This window comes from Elgaria multicarinata, chromosome 16 (genome assembly GCF_023053635.1).
Source record: "Elgaria multicarinata webbii isolate HBS135686 ecotype San Diego chromosome 16, rElgMul1.1.pri, whole genome shotgun sequence".
Classification (NCBI taxonomy): domain Eukaryota; kingdom Metazoa; phylum Chordata; class Lepidosauria; order Squamata; family Anguidae; genus Elgaria; species Elgaria multicarinata.
In genome coordinates this window covers 28,976,699-29,003,183 of record NC_086186.1, presented here as the reverse complement: position 1 = coordinate 29,003,183, position 26,485 = coordinate 28,976,699, and the positions used below count along the sequence as shown (strand labels likewise).

Below are 26,485 nucleotides of genomic sequence, written 5' to 3'. Positions count from 1 at the left end.
CAATTCAAAGTGGTGTTATTAACCTACAGTGTCTTGGGGTCAGGTTACCTGAAGGATCATCTCCTTCCATATATACCTGTCCGGACCCCAAGATCATCCTCAGAAACCCTTCTCCAGGTGCCCATGCTGAATAAGGTGAGGCGGGTGGCTACTAAGGAGAGGGCATTTTCCGTGGTGGCATCTCAATTCGTCCTTCAATTCTTTGCACTGCTGCTGGCTTTTATCTTGGTTCCTGCTTTGGTTTTATTTTGTTTTATAGTTTTATATTATCTTTCACTATGCAATTGTGTTTTAGGGTTTTAAGTTTTGTTTTGTGAACTGCACACAGAGCTTTGGCTACTAGGCAATAGAGAAATGTAACAAATAAATAAACAAATAACTTGTGAGTTATCGTGCAGACGGACGCCATCCCAATTCTAAGCTTCTAAGATCCCCTCCATTTCCACATAATGTATTTCCAAGGGCCCGTCTACACCAAGGGTTGGCCCCAGGGTGGCTTCGCAGTAGCGGCACGTCATCTACATGATGCAGCCATCATTGCGAAGCCATCCGGGGGCAAACCCTGGAAACTCCGCTCCCAAAAAGTTGGGCACTTACCCTGACTTTTTTGGGGCAGCGGAGCCCATGGCGCTCCCTGATTGGTTGCCATGGGCAGCCCCATGCCTCTGTAAAAGTAAAACAAAAAACATTGGGGGGAGAGAGGAGAGGAACAGGGCTGTTCCTCCCCCCCTTTTAAATTTTATTATCAGCTGTGCAGATACAGATAATAAAAAGAAATGGGGCGGGATGGGGAGGAAGAGGCAGCCAGAGGGAAGAGACGTGGTTCACCCAGTCCCCCTTCTCACATCCTCCTCTGGCTGCCTTGTTCCTCCCCCACCTGGTTTTTTTAAAAAAATTATTATCTGTATCTGCACAGCTGCGCAAATACAGACAATAAAATAAAATAAATTAAAAGGGGGGGAGTAACGGCCCCGTTCCTCTCCTCCCCCGCTTTTTATTTTTATTTTTACCTTTCCAAAGCTGGAAAATTCGCACGTGTGTTCCTTCCTGTGCAGATGCCAGGAAGGAATGCAAGTGCGGAAGCAAGGCGCCTCATGGTGCCAAAGCTCCGCCGTAATGATGGCGGCCAAGCAAATGTGTTCTGGATTAAAAGGTGGCACCAGCCAGGCTGCAATTCTGGTTGGAAATCATGCACGAGAGTCAGTTTGGTGTTACACATAGACTGATGGACATGGGCAAGTAAAATTCAAGTTTAAATCCCCGTTCAGCCATAACACTTACTGGAAAAAGCACTAGTAATCCACTCACAGATTTAAAGGCTGAGCTCTGGTACTGACACCAATTTCTGGGGCTCAGCCCTGGTGAACCTCAGCACAGGCTCAGCTCTGGCCATCAAAGTAAGGGCTGACTAGGGACAACCGGGGGTGGGTGGGTGTCGAATACTCTTTCTAACTGGAATGCCTAAGTTGCCCAAACGGCAGCCGCTCTTACCTGCTGCCTGTTGTAGATGTCATATTGCCCTGGCGGCAGTGGCACGCAGGCATCAGCAAATACCCTTTTGCTTCCTGATTTGGAGCTGTAGAGATGGGCCACTTCCGGGTCTGAGCCCAAAATGGGCACATCCAAGGCATCAGCCACTTCCAGGTCATCTTGGTTCAGAAGCCCTCCAACGATATAGGCCTCTTTACCTTGGATCAGGTTTCTGAGCCTTTTGATTGTCTTGGGGCTGAACTTCAAGAAAGTAGCCAGGGACATGGGCCGGTTCTGTAGGAAGATCACATTAGTCTCGTTAAGAGGTGTTCTTTCTCTTTCCTCCACAACGCTAATTTATAATGTTGAGTGCAATAAATACATTATTAATAGCAGGCTGGGTTATGACCTATCCTGTAGCGTAGCAGTTTAAATTGATAAAAGCTGTTGGGGTGAGGCTCCATAATCGCTCACATCTTTAGTGTGTTGGAAATGGGCTCGCTGGGAATAGAACTAATTACGACACATCTGTATTTATTTGATCCACGCGGAATTCTCCTTCTGTCACTCGGAAGAGAGGCTTGCGGCCTTTGGATAATGGTGATTCATCTCAACACTTCTGGCACAGTTTGATTCTACCGCGTCAGGGGGAAAAATCAATACAAAAAAATGGAGAATCCCCACCCCACCCCCATCGCTGGGTCTGCATTTCATCTTACGGGGAGCAGCAAGGTAAAGTGGTTCTTTCAGAACTAAACATTTTGATTTACAAAACACCTTTTATAGGTCAAATGCCACAAGACAAACATTTTCATTAGACATAGGTCCTTATTCCAACAATCATCCAAGTAAAATATGGGAGAATTCTGGTTATTAAGAAACACTGGAAGGTACAGGTTAGGGCTATTGCACACATTACTTTTTTAGGTGAACACACCCAAAAAGTACAGTGCAAACATAACTAATACATGCTTGCAAACATGTATATTGTGTTGGTGCAATCATCAGGGAGTTGTGATTGGCTGCAACCCCCTCTTAATAATGCACTCAGCGGTACACTTATATTGCCTGTTCATCTTGTGTGAAAAAGACCTGAATTTGCAATGAAGGTGTGTCCAAAATACAGAAGGGACAGAAAGAAAATGGATACCTAGAAACGGAAAGACAAAAAGCCTGACCATAGGGAGCAATCTGGCTATAGCCCAAATAAATAGGACTACTAAGATTTTAAAATTTCCAGCCATGCACCTTTACTTGTAGGAATCTTAATATTTAGATTAGTAAGAATCCTCTTGGAACATCTCTTGCGTGATTTCCCTAAGAATGGATGGAAGCTATTTGCAAGGCCATCCCCTATTTATTTCAAAGATAAGAGATATATTTGGAAAAGGTTAACAACACTGTGCTGAAGTCTAACATTTGGAGTGGAATCTAAAAAGCTATTTTCAATATGCCACGCCCAGCAGGGTTAGGTTTTTTGTGACATTTTTCTTTAAATAGCTGCTCTCTCATGTCATAGCACCACCTACTTCTTAACATCTCTGAGGTTTTAAAAGTGATTTGCCATGTGGCATCTGGGCTGCTGCTTGAGAAATCCAAGCTCCAAACCTCTTTTGGCATGCAAGGTTTTATGGAAACTAGCCACTGAGGCATAAAAAAATCTGGGTTTGGTCTGCTTTTAAAATCACTTACTTTGTAGGTCTCTGACTACATTTACACACAGATTAATTGCTATTGATATAATTCACAGTGCTACACAACTCTACTTTGCTCATCTTTAAGCACACGTGATAAAATGTGCAATTACAACTTTAATACAATGGCCTCTGCCTCTATGAGCGTCATCACATGAGCATTTTATAGCACGCTCGTTACTGGCCACTCACAGATTTTCGTGGGTCCTTTTCATGACGCCGTCTGCCTCCCGCGTGTCTCCCGTTCCTTTCTGCTCATTTTTCCGTCACAAAAATAGACCAGGAAAATCCGAGGTTGTTTTTTTTTTTGCTGTAATGAAACGTGCCTCCATTTCCTGCTATGTGCAGGAGAAGCAGCGTGATAAAAACACCCACTGCATGGGCCACATGGTCATTGCTTGCTTTCTCTTTCTTCCCCGTGTGAAGGAAGAGGAAGCTGTTCATCCCTATTGTGGGACAGAAGCAGGAGGCAAAGAGATGGGAGGGAAACGTGATTCCTTCCCCCACCCTGTCTGATGATGCCGTATGACCAAGTGTTCAGGTCCTAATCATGCAAGGTATTCAACACTCAGCCTTCATCCTCCAAATACATACCACGTACTTTTGCCTACGATGCTGAGTAGCTGCCCTTATGCCACTGGTACTGCTTACATCCATAAGGTCAATGCGCACAAACAAGTTTTGTAAAACTGAGGCTGATGAGCTGAACACAGTATTGGACTGAACAACTTCATTGAGTTGGATCAGTGTGACAGGCATGGATTGGCTGAACTGAAAGAACATGCTTATAATAGGGCAAAATTTAAGAGCTTGACAAATTTGCATGTTGTGATAACAGTACCTAAAGAGTTCTCATATGGTGAGGCATCATCGTTTTATAGTACAAATAATGACCTAGCCAGAATCTTGCAGTGAAAGATGTTTTGTACTTCAAGGATACCTGGGCAGGGACAAGTGGGCATTGCTTCGATATAGCCAAGACCGCCAACTTTCAGCTGAGTGTCTGTGAATTTCAAGTGACCAAAGGAGCATCCCGACACAGACGAGCTGACTGCATTGCAGCATTATGAAAAGCCCTTTCAAAAACAAGAGTACAGTAGTTGGAGAACTGAGGTGTGTGTGTGTGTGTGTGTGTGTGTCATCCTTTTGGAGTGGGTTCCGGAGAATTAAAAATGGCTAGATGGGTTCAAAACAAGACACATATCTAACACCTCTCAATTAAAGCCATTAAACAATCCAAGGGGGGAAAAAGAGTCCTAAATTGGATTTTGCCACAATAAAAGCAGGAAGGAGGGAGGGAGGGAGGGAGGGAGGGAGGGAAGGGAACAACTATCTGCACAGCTGCAAAGAAGGAAAGTTTGAGCAGAAGAAGCATTTTGAGGCTTCTGCTTTCTATCACACTATAAATCTCTTAAGTTCAGAGTTCTAGATGGGGCCAGACATCAGGCAGAGACCAGTGGAGAAAGAAGGGCTTAGCTCAGCTCAGCTTTCAGCCGGCAAAGCTAAACCACGGCATTTATTTCCAACACTCTTAACTAGTCACTTAATCTGTGAAGCTCTTAAAACTTGCAATAATATTTCACTGATGGGTACCAGAGCATTGCAAGTTATAAAATTTCCAATTTAATTTTACGGCATTCCCCCCAGCTGTAGTAATTAGAAGATACAAACTCACAGGGAAGCTGTTTATGGCTTCAGGGGTGAGAATTTTGAACCTGTCCTGCAGGTCAGTGATGTCCTCGGGGTTCCCAGATCTAACGGCTGGCTGCAGACCCAAGAGTTTATCGTAATATTGCAGCATCTCCTTGCTCATTTGATGGGGGCAAATATAGATGACATCCACATTAGAATCTAAAAAAACAAAACCCACCATGCAGAGACCCACTATTAATTATTGGTATAAAGGTAACATTGTTCATCAGGATCACTGTTTATAACAACCCTGACAGAGAAAGTAGATATCTGTTTCACAAATACTTTAAACTTCTTATCTCGCCCCACCCCCATTGTGCACTCAATTCTCTCTCTCTCTCTTTGGGCAAAGCACTGAAAGCCAGAGGAACAAGTTGGGGGGACAACTGGTCTGAGAACTGTTGTAGAGATACTTAGCCAAAAAGTGTGTCCAATCCTGGGCACCCCATTTCAAGAAGGATGCAGACAAGCTGGAGGAAGGTTCAGAGGAGGGCAACAAGGATGATCAGGGGTCTGGAAACAAAGCCCTATGAGGAGAAACTGGAAGAACTGGGCATGTTTAGCCATGAGAAGAGAAGACTGAGGGGAGACATGATAGCACTCTTCAAGGACTGGAAAGGTTGTCACACAGAGGAGGGCCAGGATCTCTTCTCAATCATCCCAGAGTACAGGACATGGAAGAATGGGCTCAAGTTAAAGGAAGCCAGATTCCAGCTGGACATCAGGAAAAACTTTCTATTAGAGCAGTATGACAATGGAACCAATGATCTAGGGAGGTTGTGGGCTCTCCCACACTGCAGGTATTCAAGAGGCAGCTGGACAGCCCTCTGTCAGGGATGCTTTAGGGTGGATTCCTGCATTGAGCAGGGGGTTGGACTCAATGGCCTTATAGATCCCTTCCAACTCTACTATTTTATGGTTCTATGAAATGATCTGCTTTAATGTTGGTAGGAATTGCTATTTACTCTGAGAAGGCTGCAGAAAGAACCATTTTATACACTGCTTTGACTTGTGTCTAAAGCAACTCACAGTCTGGTCATAAAGGATACTTGATGTGTACTTTTGACCAAGGCACAATACACCACAGTGCTGTTTGGTTTCCTCCCTGAAGTTATTCTTGCACGAGATGAGCGTTGTGCTTGTGGCTCCAAAGGGAACGGCCTATTTATTGGTACTTGGAATCTCAAAGATGCAAGATCCCGCTCTTCCACTCCTGAGACACGAGTGTTTATAACCTACAACTAGCCTTACTGTCTGGACCCTGTTTTCTTTCCCTAGGGTTCATGTTGGAGGATTCCAAGCATATATGAGAAGGGTATTTCACAGAGTGTCAAATGTATGATTATCTGACTACTGGAAAGAAGTTGTGGATGTGTGCTCAGTGCAATGAGCTCCTGGCTCCCACGGAACAAGTTCATTCCATTGAGCTCAAGGCAGCTGACCTGGAGAAGCTGAGAGAGGCAGAGAGGTTGGTGGATATTACCTTTATGATAGAAAAGAGAAAACAAGTCTCAGGGTGCAGGAAAATAAGGTTTGATTCTTCAGAGTAGCCCAAACATTTCAGTCCCGTGGCTGTTGGGCCTAGCTGTGGGCTCGACAGCTTTGGAGCAAGAGTCTGATTCAGAATCAGACCAGAATGATTATTCAGAGTTAAATCAGGATGACTTAGAACCCAGTCCAGTCGTGGGAAGTTCAGGGCCTGGGAGCTCGGTTCTGTCCGCCTTCCCATCTGGTTGCAGGCCAAAGGAGGGTGACCCTCCCTATCAGCTACAGCTGAAAGATTCAGCCTTGAATGAGGCCTCTGATTTACAGCCTGGGCTTGTGAGAACCGAGGAGGGGGAGGACTCTGCAGGGGGACAGGGCTCAGGTGTGCCTGTCCCAGGTTACAGCAGCGACTGCTGACAGCACAAGCGAGACACTCTCTCAGACACCATGCTTGCTTATGGGCCAGACTCAGGATAGATCATCAGAAAGGGAAGCTTTAGCAACTCCTTCCCTGTATTTAAGTCAGTGCAGAAGTCAAAGAGCCTTTGATGGGAACGTCTTAACTACCTTCTTGCCTGGCCTTTTTGTGAATCTTGAACTCTTGTCTGTCTTGAAGCCTGTGTCATTTAGACTCTGATTTGGAATATATTACTGGACTCTGATATTGTGTGGATTCTTGGAATTTCCTCTTGAACAAAGCAACATGCCAGTAGCCTCTGCCTAAGCTACCTGATTTATTGAGGTCTATAAATGCTGTAAGCTCCGATGTGAGCACTGGAAAGCCGGTCTGTGCAACCTGATCGGTTGCAATAAAGGGTTTTGCTGTTATTTGTGTCCTGTGCCGGGTTACCCGAGCGTCTCAGAAAGTCAGGCCCCACAGTGACATACATTTCTGATCCTTCTTCAGCGGTTAGAATGTGTAAATGGCTTGAAGAGCTCTCCGAAAAGATGCTTCAAAGAATAAATCCTGCCACTGGATTTAAACCTCTGCAGCATGCCCAGAAATATATGCCACAGGCAAAAACCACATTTGGCTACTTTGAAGGACAGAAAACAAAACGTTATTTTACGACATCTGATCTTTCTTTTCCATCGAGTTATTTTGGATCTCGTCAAACTCTGCATTGTCTACATAGCCTGTTAGCACTGGGGTGGAGTCAGCAGTCAGGGTGCACACGTCAGCATCAATGACGTGGGAAAATGTATTTGCGATGTCCTGGAAGCAACATTTATGTTACTACGTAGGAGGTTGAAAGCCAGAACCTCCAAGTTAATGTTCTTTGAAATGCTACCTGTGCCACACACAGGGCCAGCTAGACAGATGAAGGTGAGGGGCCTTAATGCATGGGTGAGATGGTGGTGCAGGGAGGAGGGAGTTAGATTTGTTAGGCACTGGGAATATTTGGAGATACGCCAGGCCTGTATGAAAGGGACAGGTGCTTCTTGAAACAGAATTGAACAAAACTGCTAGTGCTTAATTTCAAAAAGGTACCAGGGAAATGCACAGACCGGAGACTTTTGGAGAGGGATGCCATACAGAGGCGTTCCTAAAGTAACGTCAGACGGGGGATGTTGGAGTCCTTGGTTTTAAAGGAGAACATAGACATAGTGGTCATAACAGAAATCTGGTGGAATGGAAACAGCCAGTGGGATATGGCCATCTCTGGATGCAAACTCTATAGGAAGGGCATTTCCCTTTTCTCTGTTATCTCCACCACCATGCTGAATTCTAGATTGTCGGTTCCTCAGGGTAGGGACCTTTCCACATTGATGATGGTATATGAAGAATAAAATCAATAAATGACAGTGCTGCCGGCTGCCATGTTGCTACTCCGCAACTATCTGTCAACACACAGGTCCATTTTGCAGGCCCAGTCCAAAGGCACAAGCAAACGACGTGGCCGCTTGAACAGGTCGTATCTTGCTATTTCCCCGGAGATTGCTTGGAGAAGGATGGGATACAGGTGTAACACATACACTGAAGGTGGGGAAGAGTTCGAATGCAAGGAGCAGCAAAGCTTCCAAAGGGACGTGTGTGGTTACACGCTGCCTCTCACTTCCTAAGTCGTTCAGAAGTAACAAATCTTTCCTAAAATAAACACTACAACATAAAAGAACCGTACTGAGGACAAAACAACATTAGTGCCTTCATAATATATAAAGGCAATTAAGTGATTATTTTAGGCTCCTATAAATTTTCAGAATACATTTTTGTGCAAACTTCCTAAATGGCATTTATGAAATAATAATGATGCTGAAATATAAATGAATCATGTAAAGTATGTCATTCTGGGGAGCCAGAGATGTTGGACACTAGCAAATTAATATTTTTGTCGCTTTGCTTAAGGGGCTGGCCACAAAGAGGGGAAAGGTCACCAGTTACATTTTAAAGACTGAACAGCCCTGGGAGGGGTCCTGTGATGAACCAACCCCTCCCCAGTCCACCCAGTCCCCTTTCGCTGGAAAGATCTTCTAACAAAGAACACACCAAGTATGGTCAGGCTGTGACAGAACCCAAACTTCGCCTTCGTATACACATTCCAGGCTGGCTCAGAATGAAATTTAATGAAATAGAATGAAATTTAACAGAATGAAATTTAATAGGGATAAATGCCAAATTCTACATCTAGGAAATAGAAACCAAATGCACAGTTACAAGATGGGGGATACTTGGCTCAGCAATACTACAAATGAGAAGGATCTTGGAATTGTTGTAGATCGCAAGCTGAATATGAGCCAACAGTGCGATACGGCTACAAGAAAGGCAAATGCTATTTTGGGCTGCATTAATAGAAGTATAGCTTCCAAATCACGTGAGGTACTGATCTATTCTGCCCTGGTTAGGCCTCATCTAGAGTATTGCGTCCAGTTTTGGGCTCCACAATTCAAGAAGGACACAGACAAGCTGGAGCGTGTTCAGAGGAGGGCAACTAGGATGATCAGGGGTCTGGAAACAAAGCCCTATGAAGAGAGACTGAAAGAACTGGGCATGTTTAGACTGGAGAAGAGAAAATTGAGGGGAGACATGATAGCACTCTTCAAATACTTAAAAGGTTGTCACACAGAGGAGGGCCAGGATCTCTTCTCGATCCTCCCAGAGTGCAGGACACGGAATAATGGACTCAAGTTAAAGGAAGCCAGATTCCGGCTGGACATCAGGAAAAACTTCCTGACTGTTAGAGCAGTACGACAATGGAATCAGTTACCTAGGGAGGTTGTGGGCTCTCCCACACTAGAGGCCTTCAAGAGGCAGCTGGACAGCCATCTGTCAGGGATGCTTTATGGTGGATTCCTGCACTGAGCAGGGGGTTGGACTCGATGGCCTTGTAGGCCCCTTCCAACTCTGCTATTCTATGATTCTACTATAAGTAGGCATCGCAGAAACCACCAGGAGAACTGGTAAGTTTGAATTTTCCCTCTCTGGGAGCTGTCCACCCCCCACCCACCCCGGAAATACCTGCATTGGGAAACCTTTTCTTTGTTTTTTAAGTGGTTGGCAAAGAGTCACGGAAAAACTCTTCTACACTCTGGATGTCCAGGGGGAATATTGCCTTCCCCAGCAAAGCTGCTTTGGTCAGTAAATCTCAGCTTCTTGAGAATTAAGAATCAGTGAGCTAGTTTGCTGTTTCATTTTATTTTTAAAAGCCACTATTTCTGAACTTCTCTCTGCTTGGTTCTTTAAAAAAATGATTGAATTGGAAGTTGGCCTTACTCATGCACTAGATTGATTAGCAAACACGCTAACATGGTTGTTCAAGAGTTTAAAGGAAGCGCTAGAAATGGGGTCCGTCTGTCTCCATACATCTGAATTTCAAGATATCCAGGTTATGAGTTATTTAATATTACTATTCAATAAGAGCCATTCATATGTGGGCGGTGGCAGCCTGTCTCTGAGGAAAATAGGCAACAGGTGTCTTGCAACCAGTCCTACCTGGAGGGGCGGAGCTGCAGACGTACCGGTTTGTCACAGATTCAAAGAGCTACTTCAGGCCCACCTGGGGGGAATCCGCACGTCGTTCTCAGGGCGCTTCCATCCGCCCCCAGTGCACCCCGAAAACGATCGTGTAACTTGCCTGTAAAAGAGACGAGGAAGAAGCGTCCTTGCTGGCGCCGGCGCCACCCACAGACCTCCTCACCGGCTGGGACAGAGAGCTTGGGGGAAGAAGGCGGAGTGGAGAGCTTCTTCCGCTCTCCATCCTGCCTTCTTCTGCCGAGCTCTCCAAGCCGGCTGGCGAGGAGGGAGTTGGGTGGCGGCGCCGGCAAGGACGCTTCTTCCTCGTCTCTTTTACAGGCAAGTTACACGATCGTTTTCGGGGGTGCCAACCTTGGAGGAGGCTCTTGGAGAAGGGCCTCGGAAGCTGACCATAGAATACTGGTAGGGGCGCTTCATCAGGTGTTGCAGTTTCAAAACTGCAATACTTGATGGGGCACCTCGGTTTCAAAAGCTATTTGCTTTGCACTGCATTGGGCTGCATGAGTCAAAAGCAGCAGTTTCTGCAGCCGAAATACTCCCCACGGCCTGAGTTCGATCCCAGCGGAAGCTGGTTTCAGGCAGCCGGCTCGGGTTGACTCAGCCTTCCATCCTCCCGAGGTCGGTAAAATGAGTACCCAGTTAGCTGGGGGAAAGGTAATAACAGCCGGGGAAGGCAACGGCAAACCACCCCGCTATAAGGCCTGCCAAGAAAACGTCAGCGAAAGCTGGCGTCCCTCCAAGAGTCAGTAATAACTCGGTGCTTGCACGAGGGTAGTTAAGCTATGTAGTTTTTTGGCCCCTGTGAGCATGGCAGAATTTCTCTACCAGAGAAACAGGCTTGGGGCATGACAGCAAAACAGAATAAACTGCACTTAAATGAAATCCTGCTACACGGTGCCTCCTCCAGCTGATTAGGGAGGGAAGGTGAACAAAAGTTGGCTCCTCCATTCTCTTAGGGCACAAATAACCCATGAGTGATGTACAATGTGTGGGCATGTAGGCTAGTGAAACATTGTTTGCAGGCTACACATTTTTGTGATTTGCTGGGGGAATTACAGGGCAATCCTATGTTTACTTGGATATAAGTCCCAAGAGGCCTAGAGGAGAGATAATCATGAAACCTTTAGCAGGAAAGACTCAATTTGTTGCAGATTCTTTTGGGAGATGAGAGGTTAAAATGTCTTTGGGGCAATCTAATGAACTGTGGGTTTTTCTTCAAGAATCAAGGCGGCTGTTTGGCAGGCAGGAGCATGTCAGTACCTTGTATTTCACATAGCCGTCCAATCTGCATTCCCTGATGAATAGCAAAATCAGAAGTTGCATCTCGAATATGCTGAGGATACCCTGAAAAGCCATCACAATACATTAGTAGGAGTCTCACTCACAAAGACCTTCACGCAAAGTTCAAACCTAGGTTTGAAAACTTGGGCTCCTATATTTTGTTTTCCTTGAGAAGGGACAACTTTGGTTGTCAACTTTTTATAGCAGTTTCACAGTTTAGAATAAAACCAGTCTACAATTCACGGATATTCAGTGATCATAGAACGCCATGAATTGTTTAAGCCACAGTGCGCTGTGGCATAAGCTGCGACATGCCGGGTGTTCTCTGAATAGTGAAGTCGCGGCTGTCATTTCATCCAAAGCTGGGGACCATGGATTATGAAAGTGTTAAATAACTATCACACAATCAACGCTGTGTTGTTGGATTAAACAACCCTCACATAACCCATGATCCCTTGGTTCAGACGATTTGACCAACTATGGCTTGAATATCTAAAATGGTCGTCGGCACATGCTGGGATTTGGCTGAAGAGCATCGATATTAACTGCCCTTGGAACCATTTGGTGGAAGTGCAGTTTATAAATGTGTAGCCAGCTTTCTCTTTGACTTGCTATTTTTCTGTTTTTTAATAGTTCTCCTACCATCCCGCACTGGGGAAGTATTAAATATGGAACCTCCAACCCAGGCAGCCTGAAACAGGAAAAGATTCAAATTGTATAAAACTGGCCCTTGAGTCTCATTCAAATCAAAGGCCATATAATACGGGAGACAATGACAGCTCCGAGAAGGTTCACCTCTTTTTATCACTTTTTTTTTAAAAAAAAAAAACCCTGATGTATAAAGTACCGTATTTCTTCGATTCTAAGACGCCATCGATTGTAAGACGCACACTAATTTCAGTACCACCAACAGAAAAAAAGCTTTGATTCTAAGAAATAATAAACGCACTCGCGATTTTAAGACGCACCCCGTTTTTAGAGATGTCTTGGAATCGAAGCAATAAAGTAACATACTTAGGTTTCAGAAGGACATTATATTTATGAAATACTAGAAAACGACCCTGGCTTTGCCTGAGTTGAGAAGAGCCCTTAGCTTGATACAACAAAGTCCTACACAGACATTGTGCCTGCTCCACTTGAGTGAAGCCATGTCCACTGGAACCCCAAGGCATGGCCTCCACCATGGAGTTACCTGTGTATTGTATCTATACATTAATATGGAGCATAAAAAGAGCCCTGATGCTGGATCAGACCCAGGGTCCGCCTAGACCAGCTGTCAGTCAGGGACCAACAAAGCAGGACATGGTGCAACAGCAGCCTCCCACCCATGTTCCCCAGCAACTGGTGTATATGAATTTTTGTTCACTCTGTTTTGACCCTTAAATATTATCTGATCAAGCCTGGAATGGTCTCAAATTAAAGCCGCCGATGCCTAGATTTGCAGAAAAATAATCGCATCCTGAAAATAAATTGACAGCTTCATAATTAATTGTAAAAGTTTATAATAATTTGCATTGTGAAGCTTAACGGATGCACAGTACATGAGGGTGGATGGGTGTGTGTTGTGTGTGGGAGGGGGATGTGTTGTGTGGGAGTGTATGGGGGTGTTATGTGTGGGAACTGAACAACTTTCTCACTCAATGTTCCATTCTATCTCTAACAGTTTTAATACAAATTTAATATGAATGTGTGAAATCTCAAGATTGGGTAAAACAGCAGATTAATGAAGTTATCAAAGCGCAAGTTTCACACACATGGTTGTGAAATTTTTCACAACAGGTACAGCAAGTTTATATTACTTTTTAGACAATTTCCGTTTTTGTTTACTAATTGCTATTAATTTTATAGTTCTTTTTGTATGGTTAAAATTTGCTCGCTGCACTGCTGAATCATCATGACAAGTTTGGCTGAAATCGATCTAATGGTATTGAAGCTATAAATATTGAAAATTTATATTGGCTGCCATTTTGTTTCAAGATGGCAGATGTAATTTTGTATGATTAAAATCGATCAACTGGTCTTGAAGCAGTAAGTCTGTAAAAAAAATTGATTGGCCACCATTTTACTTCAAGATGGCAGTCAAAATTTTCACTACACCTAAAACCATCTCAGATATAGGTAGAAAAAATCCTGAAAGCCTCAATTAGATGTATGCCTTGAAGTTTACTGAGGACATACAAGCAAACATTTCCATATTATATATATAGAAGGGGGGACTCGGTTCAGATAACACGTTAATCAACGCAGTGTGAAAACTCCACTCAAGGTTGAGTTTTTAGGAGGTACTCCCCACACAACATATATTTATTTATTTATTTATTAAACTTATATACCGCTCCCATAGCCAGGGCTCTCTGGGCGGTTTACATGTTATAACTCCACCGTTGTGTGACTGTGGACTACCATGGAGTTGAGTAAAATCCATTGGGACGTTTGATTGACAGTTCCTCCACCCTCTCGCCTCCCCGATCCTCCCAATGATATCCCATCAGCCAATGCTGCAAAAAAATAAATAAAAATAAATAAATCCTGGCTGGCTCTCCTAGAGCAGCATTCGCTTTCGCCTCTCTTGCCAGAGAACTCTGTAGCCAGTGGAAAAAGTCAACTTAATGCAACGGAAAACTCCACAGAGCCCGCCACACCACGCAACACAATGGTTGTGCAGGAACTCTCCTCTGCACAGCGTGGATATTCAGCATGGTCTGTTTTCCAAAAAACCTGCACTGTGGGGTGGAATTTTCCCACCAGACAACACATTCCTCAATGGTGGTGTAAAAACTCTACCGTGGAGTTGTAAAACCACCATTGAGAAACAAGTTGTCTCTGGCTGACACATTCTCTTCAGTCTGAGGTGGAAAACAACAAGTTCATTGAAGTATATATAATAAAGCCTATGTATGAGTGTGTGTCATTATATAAGTCATTATTTATAAAATTATGTTTTATATTGGGCCTCACTAACTGAAAGGGATATCAAAATTCATACGGTTCTTGAACAACATATATAGAGCTGAAATTTGGTACAAAAGTTGTCCTACTCTGCAGTTTCTCAGACTGCCACGAACATCCCACAGAACCCCAAAATACATAAGATATGATGGAAAAAGTATTGTATACTCAAAACCACACAACTGCACTGAGCTTTAAATCCAACTAAAATTTGACAAAATTGTATCCTGGCTTCATTTTGAATATGGCAGACACAAACATCTTTTCCTGTGAATTACAGCAAATTATACTTCCATTAAACCGTGATAGCAAGAGCCTACATTTTTTTTAATGATAGCGGAAACATAATCTACAGCTTTTTAAAGAATCTTTTAGTGCCAAAATATTCACCATCTCCCTGCAATATTGCTCAGAAGCAGGTGAAATGAGGCATCCCCAGGTTCAAACATAGTACTCCTAATTTAAGCTGTTTAATTGTCTTGTTTGCTATCAATTCTCCCAGAGCAGGACACGATAAGAACTGGAAGATTGATTCTGTGAATCCAATGTATGAGGTTCAGATAAGTCATAAGAAAGAATTGAATTTGATTAACATATTAATAGTAATTAAGAAGTTAGTTAGCATTTCTGGCATGAAGAGGGCCAAAATATACTTTAACCTTATCCTTAAATTTTTATTATTGTATTTTAGTGTAGTTGTTTTGTGAATACTTTTGTTTGTATGTATTATATGTGAAGTAAAGATTGTTTGTGATGTTTAAAATAAAAAAATAAAGAAAAAAGAATAAAAAAACAACTGGAAGATTGTATAATGGAAGACAATGAATAGAACTAGATTTTAAAAAGATTATTTTATGAGTAAATCCACATACAATTATGACTCAATTGTTTGTTAGAGAGGGCTGTGATGTTAAATTCACACAGAATTAATTCTGCATCCCAAAACACTTATGTATTTGTATTAAAATATAAAAGCAAATTAAATTATAAAAGCAAGGATCTTTTCTTGATAGAGCGACTCGTTAACTAAAAGATCATTTTCCTTTTCAATGAGTTAACTTGAAATTCGCACCCGCATTCTCTCTCTATTAAAAGGACTGCAGTGACACTGGATCACCTCGCCCTCAGTCCACCAAGGACTTCTGCGGGGCCCTTCCCATTCCTGAAAATAAAGCTTGCCTGGGGTTTCCCAGGGCCCATTGCCTGGCGGGTGGCAGCTGCTTTTTTATAGGGCTGAAATGTGTAAATAGGCTTCTTCAGCTATCAAAGCTAGAATGATTACTTGACACTGATTGCATGATCCCCTTCAAAATGATTTCTATATAGCACATTGTTGACAGTTACCGTTCCCATCTAAAAGGATTCTGAAAGTTAGCTCGTTCCAAATTTGCCTGCCTAAAAATTGTCCTGCTGTAAAAAAACACACGAGATCAATTGCCAGCAGGAAGGGTTGTCATGAAATCAATAGCAAGTGTGATACTAGAGGTTTGATGTGTGTTCTTGAAATGCCTATTAACAAGATTAAAGCGATGCATTTTCCATATTGCATATGACCAACACCCCCAGAATCTTGGGTAATGGGGCGAAATTCATAGTTGCACCTGAGGCACCACTTTTTGGGAAAACGGGTAGCAGACATTTTAGGCTCATTGTTATAGGTCTGGCTTTGGGGGAGGAGCTGTTGAATGAGATTTTGATCACTGAGAATTAATTGTAGGACATGTGAATTGCTATCTATAGTATAGCATTTCCAGCAGTGACCAGCCAGATGCTTTAGAAAAGCTTAAAAGCAGTGTTTGAAGGCAGCAGCCACAAAGACAAAGACATTTAAAGGTATATGACCTCTAAACAAAACAGTTCCATTTATATTATGGGTGATTTATATATTTTATATCATGGCTGATACAGAAGATGATATTGGAAAGTAATCGATTCAATTACCTTAACTAAATTAGGATCCTTTCCATATCATCAACCTGTGCGATTCTGTTCCTAAACACGTTTCTTTGGGGGGAAATCCCCATTCAGGTAGTGGAATAGTAAAGGCACTTAAGAGGGGACCCTGACTTGCCATCTCAGACAGTCTAGGTTATCTGAAAGGAACAGACGAAGGTGTGCAATTTGCCAGTGGAACAAGGAGAAAGTTTAGCAAAACACTTCCAGATGCTCATACAAGCAAACCAAAATACAAACCACAACAGCAGGTGAAAGATTACTCAGTGGTTTCCCCTGAGGGGAAGTTCCTTCAGCTCTCCAACATGATGATTAATTATAAGGTCCTGTGTGGGAAAGTAAAATCTGCCAAAACATACCAAGAAAAAGACCAACCTTCATAGTATACTAGTAGAGTTGGAAGGGGCCTAAAAGCTAGCCTGGGTGACAATCCTAACAGTAGTGCAACGTGTATCTTTTGTAGCACTGCGCTGGGGCCAGAACTAGGCATCCCCAAACTGGGCACAATACCTAGGCTGACCTTCACATAGTACCCCTTTCATAGTTCAGTGTGACAGAGCCCGTGCTTTGTACGCAGAAGGTCCCAGGTTCGATCCCCACCTTCTCCAGGTAGGGCAAGGAAAGGAATCCTTCCTGAAACTCTGGAGAGCTCCTCCCAGTCCGTGTCGACAATTCTGGGCTAGATGGACCAAGGGTCTGACTCAGTATAAGGCAGCTTCCTAGGTTCCCCCCATTTCTACTTATCTGGAACCTTAGGGGAAATGGTGGAGGCAGGAAATTTTTAATACAAAACACACTAGAGGCCTTCAAGAGGCAGCCGGACAACCATCTCTTAGGGATGCTTTAGGGTGGATTCCTGCATTGAGCAGGGGGTTGGACTCGATGGCCTTGTAGGCCCCTTCCAACTCTGCTATTCTATGATTCTATGTTACGAGTAGGAAACTGGGATCTTGGTGTGGTATCATTGAGCATTGCTACGTATAGGAAGAGTGTACAGGAAACAATGGTTCGAAGATATTCCAGGACCCTGAAGGACCTGGCTTTAAAGGGCGCTCCAATGCAATTGAAGCAGTGGTAGATTGGTTTCTGACAACCTTATTTACCCCCCTTGGTGGATGTCAGGTTTTGTCCTCAAGACCCAGAATTGCATCCAGATACCACCCACCCATGTCCCAGTGAAGCAGCAGGTCTCACTCTCAGCCTTCTGGGAATTGCAGGATGGGGTGCTAGGCTGGGCTTCATGCATTAAGGAGCTGTCTTTGAAATTCTCATAGCTCTGCATGTGGGTTGAGAAACTGAACAATAGCCAGAGATTGAACTCCCACTTAGCAGTGAAAGGAGGTTTAAGATGGGGGTTAATGGATTACATGGAAGAAGAGAATGCTTCCATAATCATATATTATACACAGTTTCCACAGAGCTGTGCTGTGGAGCAGAACTGTTTATTTCATTGGAAAAACACACACCACAAAAGCTCAGCATGTTGACTTGGTGAGAGAATCCTTTCCCACACAGAGATAACCCAATGGACCAGACAGTCTTACTGCAATTGCAAAACTAGCATTAATTTTTAAGATTCACATATTGATTTAGGAAATGGGAGGGTGCATTCTTAGTGGAGAATTATACCCCATTACTGTATTGGTTTAACATGCTTATCATCTTGTGTAATCAGAAAATTTCCTAGAAATTACAACAGATAAGGGAGGGGAACTGGACAATATATTAAGCATTGCCCCAGATTTGGAGATTTAACATCACTTACAATTTAGACAGTAGTTTCTATCATTTAAAAACAAAACATCTGATCGGAAGAATTACTTTAAAACCATGAAACATTATTCTATAATAAATGCAGTCTACATTATTGCCCTTCAGTACTGCTGCACATGAAATGGGCTACAGAGAAATAAAAATATTTAATTCTTACAACTTTATGCGTGAAGCATTCTAGCTCCATTCCTGGGTGTTTTGCCATCCGGGAAAAGATGTACAGCTGGAGAAAAATTAACCACCTCCCCAACTAATTAAAATATTTTATTTTTCAAACCACAAGGTTTATGTTAGTAATACAGTGCGCATGCAATTTTAATTGAAGTTATTTTTAAAACAAAGACATCATTCCTTACACGTGGGGTCTTCAGAAAATACACGATCTCTCTGTCCCCTCAACAAGTGTGCCTTAAAGTAAGGTAAAACTGCTAGTGTTAGTATTAACACTGTGCCCTCATGCTCAGGAATCAAATACACAAGACACACACTACTCAATGAAACGCACCTTGGGTGTTTTATTTTTGGCCGTTAAACTAGCTTCATATCCAGTCTTAAAATTATACCAAGTAATTACTCTTTCAAGGAGAAAGGAAAATAACATCCCTTGCTTACATAAGTGGTAAAAGAACAGATGTCCTTGTTTTAGGTGTATCTTCATATATTATGAAATGCAAAATTAGCTTTCCACCTAAAGCTAAAACCTTTGCAAACATTGGCACAACATCCCAGACATATCAATTTAATGCCACGATTTTTGCTATTGTGCTAATATTGTAGTCAATATTTTTTTCTTAAGCATTTGCTGTCATAGAAAACCTAACAACCTGATCCTAAACATGTTTATTGGGAAGAACATTCCACTCATATGATTGGGAATTATAGGAATTTATGTTTACAGTTGCAGCCTAAGGACCAGACTGTTAAGCTCATAGATAAAAAAAATAAATTTGGCTTATTTACACCAAAACTTGCTTAGTTTTTTAAAAAAAGGAAAAAGAAAAAAAGTTGGTTTGGTCTTTTGGGGGTTTTGTTAAAACAAAAAACAAAAAACGTGCAATCCTTTGCATATCTACTCAGAAGTAAGTCCCATTTGAGTTCAATGATGCTTAGCCCTAGGCAAGTGTGTATAGTAGGACTGCAGCCTTAGCAGACTTTTTTCCTGAGTATATAATATTGGCTTAGTAGTACTGTAAGTGAGAGAACCTCAAACAGAGCTGAAAGTGACAATAACAAGGCAAAACCCTTGCCTTTGCTCTGTAATCCTAAACACACTTCTACAGAATTGGGCTGCATGTAATTTCCTTGTAAAAATCATGCTGGTTCCTGAATATCAGAGTGTGGCCTCCACAGACCAAAATATGAATTCAGAAACATAAGAGGTCTTTTTTCCCCCTGTTGAATGTCTTCAAAAACAGAGAAACAAATAATATCTTTAAAACAGTCTTTGAGACATTTGCATAATTTCCAACGACATTTGTATATTTTGCTAGAGGTAACAGAAAATAAAAGGGAATATAGAATATTAATGCATTTCACTTGCAGAAAGATCTTCATCTATTTTTATTATATCAAAGAATTAGAAAGGACTTCTAAAAGCATCTAGCATGCGGTAATATTGCTGACATCTGATTTTAAAGACGTAAAAATGTTTGTTTGCTTGCCATAAATTCTTGCCCCACTCCACCTTGCACGTGGGCAAAAAGCAGTAGAAAGTTTTTTACAAAATAATATCTTAAGGTGGAAAAGGGAGTTTTGCTGCATGTTGAAAGCCGGTGCGGCAATTGATGTGTGGCTTTGAAAACACACAAAAAAGAACACCAATATGCAAATGGTATTTGTATAGCGTGCCAAGCACATGCATAGCTGTGTGGTTGCCTGTTCACACCAATTGTAGCAGTAGGGCCTGTGCAGGCCAAGTTGCTCCTAGACAAACGCGACATGCTTCAACTGCATGTACGAGCACAGACGTATGTACTAAGGAGACGTGTCTCACACCTCCTACTTAGTTTTCACCCCTTCAAATTAAACCACCTAAATTTCATGAAATTAATTATATTTTAAATCTGAGACCATAGCTTCTGTTTTCAGCAGCTTCCTAGAAAGGGAATTTCTGCCCTTTTGAAAAACACCTATGCTTCCTCTCCACTTGCTAGGAAAATGTTTTTAAGCCCCCCCCCCCAAATTCATAAATGTAATTAAATAATTACATTAGTGCTAATTAACATGAAACTGCAGATTATTTAAGCACAAAAAAACCCCACTATTCAACTTCTTAATTATTCTTGTGCACACAGCATTTCCTTTTGCTCAGGCGCCCAAGGTGCAAATAAAGCATCCCATCTGCTCGTAATTAGAACTAAATAATTTCAGAGAATGCAGCTTATCATTTTGACTGCACATTTGATTAAAAACAGGGCGCAAGCAACATCCCAGCTTATTGGTGTAATAGCAACAAAGCAGGCAAGCCCATGTGCCCCCATCATTAAAAGAGACTGGAAACATTATCTGTTATTTCGAGGGGAGGGGAGAGAGGGAAGGCGGGGGCGGGGGGGAGGAATACAACTTTTTAGTTCATTTCATACAGATGAAAGCGAATTACAGCAAATCACCTCTCCACTGAATAGCGGCCTCTACATAATGACTTTATTTGCTTAATCCCCAAATTAAACGCTGTTTCAAGCGAAGGCCCTGCGTTATTACTCTCATCATGTCGACAACATTTTCCTGCCGAGACCAATTTGAATAAAACAAGGGCCTTCCTTGAACTCAATCAAGGAGTCATAATGTGGTGGGTAATAGAGGTTGCTGATAGATCCACAGACAAAAGCGTTATACCTAATGATGGGATATGGATAATGGTCCTCCTAGAGGTCCTGATGCGATTCCAGTTGGCGGCCAGATGCTAAAAATCAAGGGAAGGCATTGATCAGTGACAGGGCGAAGCTGCAGCAGAGAACATCCAGTCCAACTTCAGCTGTTTCCACCCCATCCTCGCTTCTCCCACTGTACAGTTAAGCCAGGCATAAATTATATTAATTGATTTAATCACATACTTAAAACATCTTCCCCAATTAATTTAATTAGATGGCTACATGAAGCTACTGGCAGGGGAAGATTAGAGGCTGATCACTTAATTAACAGAATATGAATGAAAAAAAGAAAGAAAGCAAACATAAATGAAATGGTGAGCACTAATTAAAAGCCTGTCTGCAAACTTAAGTACTTTCTGACAAAGTAGTGACTGCCACACAGGCAAGTGAGTTTATTTTCCTACAACAAATCAAGTGCACAATGTAGGTGTAAAGGGAAGGACAGACAGAGAATATAGACGTGGAAGGAGCCACGAGTAGAGCTAGATTGGAAGGCGAACATGGCGTGCCACTGAAAACAACGGCACTGCACCAAGTTCCCCCCTTCTCTCCCTTATACTATGTATTTGTTGGCCCCATCACAACGCACTCCCCCCCCCCCGCCCTGCCTCTGCTGGCAGCCAAAAGCATGCTGGGGGGGGGGGAGAGAAAATACGAGGCCTATTGCTGACATTTCACACATTTCCACATCTACACATGATGGGATGAGAGGAGGGGAACTTAACAGGGCTGCCATTTTCAGCAGCAACGCCATGTTCATTGCAATGTTCCTCCTCCCTCCCAATCCCTTTTCTTTTTGTGTTGCAACTTTTCAATTGTAAGCCTGAAGGCAAAGGACTGACAATGTTGATCTTTGTAAGCCACTCCGGAAGCCGTTTTCAGTTGAAGAGTGGGGTAAAAATGCCGCTGAGGAAGAGGAAGACAACCATGATCAGCTTCTGTAAAACATTTTAAACACTGGATATTTCTTTCTAACGAGACCGACCCAACTCAAAGGGAAAGGAGAAAAAATCCAATTGCACGCAGCATGACAAAAAACAGCAGTAGTTCTGAGGAGGGGGTGTTAGGAAGGGGGGGGAGGGATTGTAGCCACAAAGGCTGCACATTTAATGAAGCATGAAATATGCTCAGACAAGTGTATAGTTAAATGGGAAAAAATAGGAACACTTTATTGCGTTCGCTCAAGCAGGTGATGTTTAGAAAAAGGAGCATTGCCAAAACAGCTGGCAGCTTTGCGCACCTTGGCCCTGATGTAGAAATTCTCCAGGTGTCTCTGCCGTGATTCCTGCAGGGCCTTTCTGACACGCCCCATGTGAACATGCACAAGCCAAGAGATGGCAATCACGCCCGAGGCCCACTGCTGCTGCCTGAATCTGATATAGGCTTTTCTGAATCGGTAACACTTCCATGTCGCCTGGATCTTGCTGGCTGCTGCTTCAGTACCATTTTGGCCTTTGTATCTCTGGCCAGGCTGCCTTAAGAGCTCCCTGATCACTGCCCCATCCTTTATCACCGAGAGAAGATCCTCCCTGGTTGGCCTCTGGTGAAGGTCAAAATCCGGAATGATCTCCATCACCTTCTTCCCCTTGATGACGGCGGAGGGCACGGCATAATCCTTGAGAAGATTTGCAACTTGCTCCAAGAAGGAAAGAGTGCTTCCCCAGAATAAGCAGCAGTGCTGTTTAAACCCAAGGAGATCGGAAGCTGCGTGGTCTATAGCACCTTTACGAACAGGTATGTCAAATTCCAAAAACAGATTCTGGAACACCTGAGCTGGTGTCACTTCTGGAGTCTACAGAAAGAGAGAATAAGCATGGACGTGAAGGAGCCCTTCATCATAACACGAGCGCTGCAGGCACGCAATGCTATTATTACTTACTGTGAGAATTGGATCTAGTTCAGGGGCGGGAAACCTGTGGCCCTCCAGGTGTTGCTAGACTCCAACCCCCATCATCCATGACCATCAGGTTTGACCAATTCAACATGCATATTTTGTCAATTTTGTTTTGATACTGTTAGCAGAAAACTCTTTGCTTATGTGTCGACTCAAGAAAATTGCCCAAACGTGCACTGGAATGGCTGCCGTGGGGAAGGGCACAGGGCCAACATGACCAGAACAGGATGTGATAACTGCACTCATCACGTGAAAGATGTGTGCGTTAAAGTCTCTGGTGCTAGAACCAGGAAACTTCATGACTCCATGCAGATGGTCTGTATGGTGAGCTATTAGAATGGCAGCTTAGAACATCTTCCTAGTGGTGAAGCACTCTCAACAGGCCCCGTTGGGCCCTCCTGGACAGGAAGGGCTATAAAGACTTCCTGTTTGGGCTAAGACTTTGCCTGAACAACAAGTTCTTCTTGGTTCTGGTGTGTTCTTTGGCTCTTTGTCCTGGGCTCCACTCTCAGTACATCTCTAACAACTGCTTATGGCTCAATCCTCACACTGCGTCCCAATCCACACACAGAGCTCACCAGTCTGTGAGAACGTCCCCATTCACTTCAGTGGAGAAGGTAACTCCATGCCCAGGGAAGTTCACTTACATACAGGGCTCTGAATTAGGCATAATCAAGATATTAAGTCACCTGGCTTGAACCATGGTGCTATATATATAGCTCAGTAACTGGATATATGAGTCAAATAGATACCCAACATTTTCAGGCCAGAACGCTGTCATACCTTTGGCAGCCAGGTAGAAGAAGTGGCTGACTCCCGCTTTTGAAAGGCCTGAATCAACTGCTGCCTCAATTTCTTGGGTGGAACTACAGAGATGCAGGATGGGGGTGGAGCGATGCTGCCCTGGCTTCCTTGCCTTGCCTTGCTTGCGTAAGTGGATGTGCGTGGCGGCTTTTGATAAGGACGAGGGCGTGCTTCCACCTTCTCGCTCTGCACACCTCCATCTATAGAACCAATGAAATGCTTTTAAAAGCTTCTATTAAAAGTAAATGTCAGACCTTCAGACCTCAGATCTCAAATCTCAAAAGATAACCATGGCAATGACCAAAGCCACAAGGAATCAAGGACAGGTCTGCTTTGTTGCCCACAATGGTTCCAGCAAAAGCTACAACTATACAGTTCCACTACAATCAACTATGAGGTCACAATTTTTGACACAAGCAATGTTGCATTGGTGATGCATTTTGTGCTATAAAGTGGGCAGAAGCGGAATAGATGCTTCTTGAGCCCAACCTATCCAAAGGAAAACAGGAACTGCTGTTGCAGTTGGGAGTTGCTGAAGAGCAAAGTGTGGCAGGGAGGCGCCACTGGGCATAGGAGGATGGAAGTTTTTATTGGCATTATCAGCAGCATCTCTTTGTCCCTACCTGCAGCTGGTTTCTTGTACTTTGTGTGAAATTCATGAAGAAGAACAGGCTTGGGTAGAACAGGAGGCTTCTCTAGAGTAATCCTAGCAGCACGTGGGATCAGACCCCTTTCAACTAGACTCAGGATACCTAGAAAAATACAGCAAGGTTCAACCAGTTATTTCTGATGCATCTTGGCCTGGGAGGTGTCAACTCCCTGATCCTAAACCCATCCCACCAATGTCAGTGGACCCTTTTCCCACGTAATGTTTTTAAGACCAACATGTTTGCCTTCGCTAAGAGTGAAAGGGAGGGAGAAAGACAGTGGGGAAGGGAATTCTCTAGCTCACGGGCTCACCATCTCTCTCCCTCTTATCCTTTTGTACAAATGGGAGCATTCTTTTCTCCTTCACCCCCTTCCTCAGTTTCCTGCAGCTGGAACCTGGTTTGGACAGGGGGGCAAGAAACACCTGGGACAGAAGGCGCCGATCGCTTTCTCTTCGGACGGCCCCTTACAGTCTTCTCCCTCCCTGCCCCAACCCCTAATTTCACACCATGCAAAGAAGAGGAGACAGAAGGTGAAGGAGTGGGGGATTTAGCCCACTCATCCCTATTAAAAACAGCCCACCAGTAGAACCAATTAGCCACCACTAATCCAGGTGAAGAGATACATATTTTATTTATTTAGTATTGCATTTATATCCCACCATTTTCCCTCCAAGGAAATCCTCCTCCTCTCCGTTTTATCCTCACAACAACAACACTGTGAGGTGGGTTGGTTTGAGAATCTGTGACTGGCCCAAAGTCACCCAGTGGGTTTCCATGGCTGAGTGGGGACTCAAACCTGGATCTCCCAACTCCCAGTCCAACACTTTAGCCACTACACCACATATTGCCAGCATAATGTACATGCTAGACCAGCCTTCCTCAACTTGGGGCGCTCCAGATGTGTTGGACTGCATCTCCCAGTTGTAGTCCAACACATCTGGAGCGCCCCAAGTTGAGGAAGGCTGTGCTAGACCAATATAATGAAATAAACCCCAACAGAATGGTCAGGAGGCTGTTACTGACCTTTCTCTGCATCCATTTCGCACACAGGCAAAACAGAGCGAACGTTACTCAAATGGAAGGAAGGTGGAGCAACGGAGAGGCTGGCAACCGTGATGCCTTTTGCCACCTTCTGAGCTGGTGCCTAAGGACAGACGAGAACAAACTTCTTCCTTCAGCTGTAAACCTTGTCGACATTATGGAGCTCTTCACTCACGCGTGGCTAAATAATAAATACTAGTTCTGCTATGAATAGTTTCATTAAGGTTAATAACAAAAAACAGTACGAGCTCAGATTTTACTGCTTAGGAACATGCAACACTATTGTTGACTGTCAGCAGTTAATGAAATTTAAAGGAGAGTTAATTAAAATCTAATCAATGTCTTGTGATGTCTGCTATGCAATAAATAATCAAATAAATATTATTTAAAAACCATCCTTAGCCATTTGCAAGAAGCTGTTTAGCTTTCAGTGACTATAGTTTGGAAATGTAAGGTTGGTACGTGTAAAACAAGAGAAAGGCCACTTAAAATTGCTTTCTGCAGTAGCTCATCCTACAATTCAGGCAAGTTTCATCCTTCCACCACAAGCCTTTCTTCGGGAATATTTGTAGCGGTTTGGTGAAAACCACTCAGTCCCCTGTCAAAGTGGCACATGTGAATATTATTATTATTATTATTATTATTATTATTATTATTATTATTATTAATTTATTTATTTATATAGCACCATCAATGTACATGGTGCTGTACAGAGTAAAAGAGTAAATAGCAAGACCCTGCCGCATAGGCTTACATTCTAATAAAATCGTAATAAAACAATAAGGAGGGGAAGAGAATGCAAACAGGCACAGGGTAGGGTAAACAGGCACTGGGTAGGGTAAAACTAACAGTATAAATATTAATAGCATATCCAGCAGCTGTAGCATTTGATGCTTATTCACTACTTCATGTCAAGTATGTGAGCTGCAAAACTGTGCCTGGGCTGTCAATTTACA

General features: G+C 43.2%; 1 protein-coding gene across 1 annotated transcript in view; it reads right to left on the bottom strand.

Moving 5' to 3' along the window:
• The window catches only part of IQCH (IQ motif containing H), a 69,573-nt gene extending 44,016 nt beyond the window's left edge, over positions 1-25,557 (bottom strand). Inside the window, exons 1-7 of the mRNA XM_063142665.1 lie at positions 25,512-25,557; positions 24,462-24,590; positions 23,818-24,038; positions 22,381-22,932; positions 21,106-21,172; positions 11,575-11,658; positions 4,840-5,015 (exon numbers count right to left, since the gene is read on the bottom strand). Of these exons, the coding sequence (XP_062998735.1) occupies positions 4,840-5,015; positions 11,575-11,658; positions 21,106-21,172; positions 22,381-22,932; positions 23,818-24,038; positions 24,462-24,590; positions 25,512-25,527 (1,245 nt within the window). The 5' untranslated portion in view covers positions 25,528-25,557. The remainder of the gene's footprint in view (positions 1-4,839; positions 5,016-11,574; positions 11,659-21,105; positions 21,173-22,380; positions 22,933-23,817; positions 24,039-24,461; positions 24,591-25,511) is intronic.
• Between the last annotated feature and the right edge of the window lie 928 nt (positions 25,558-26,485).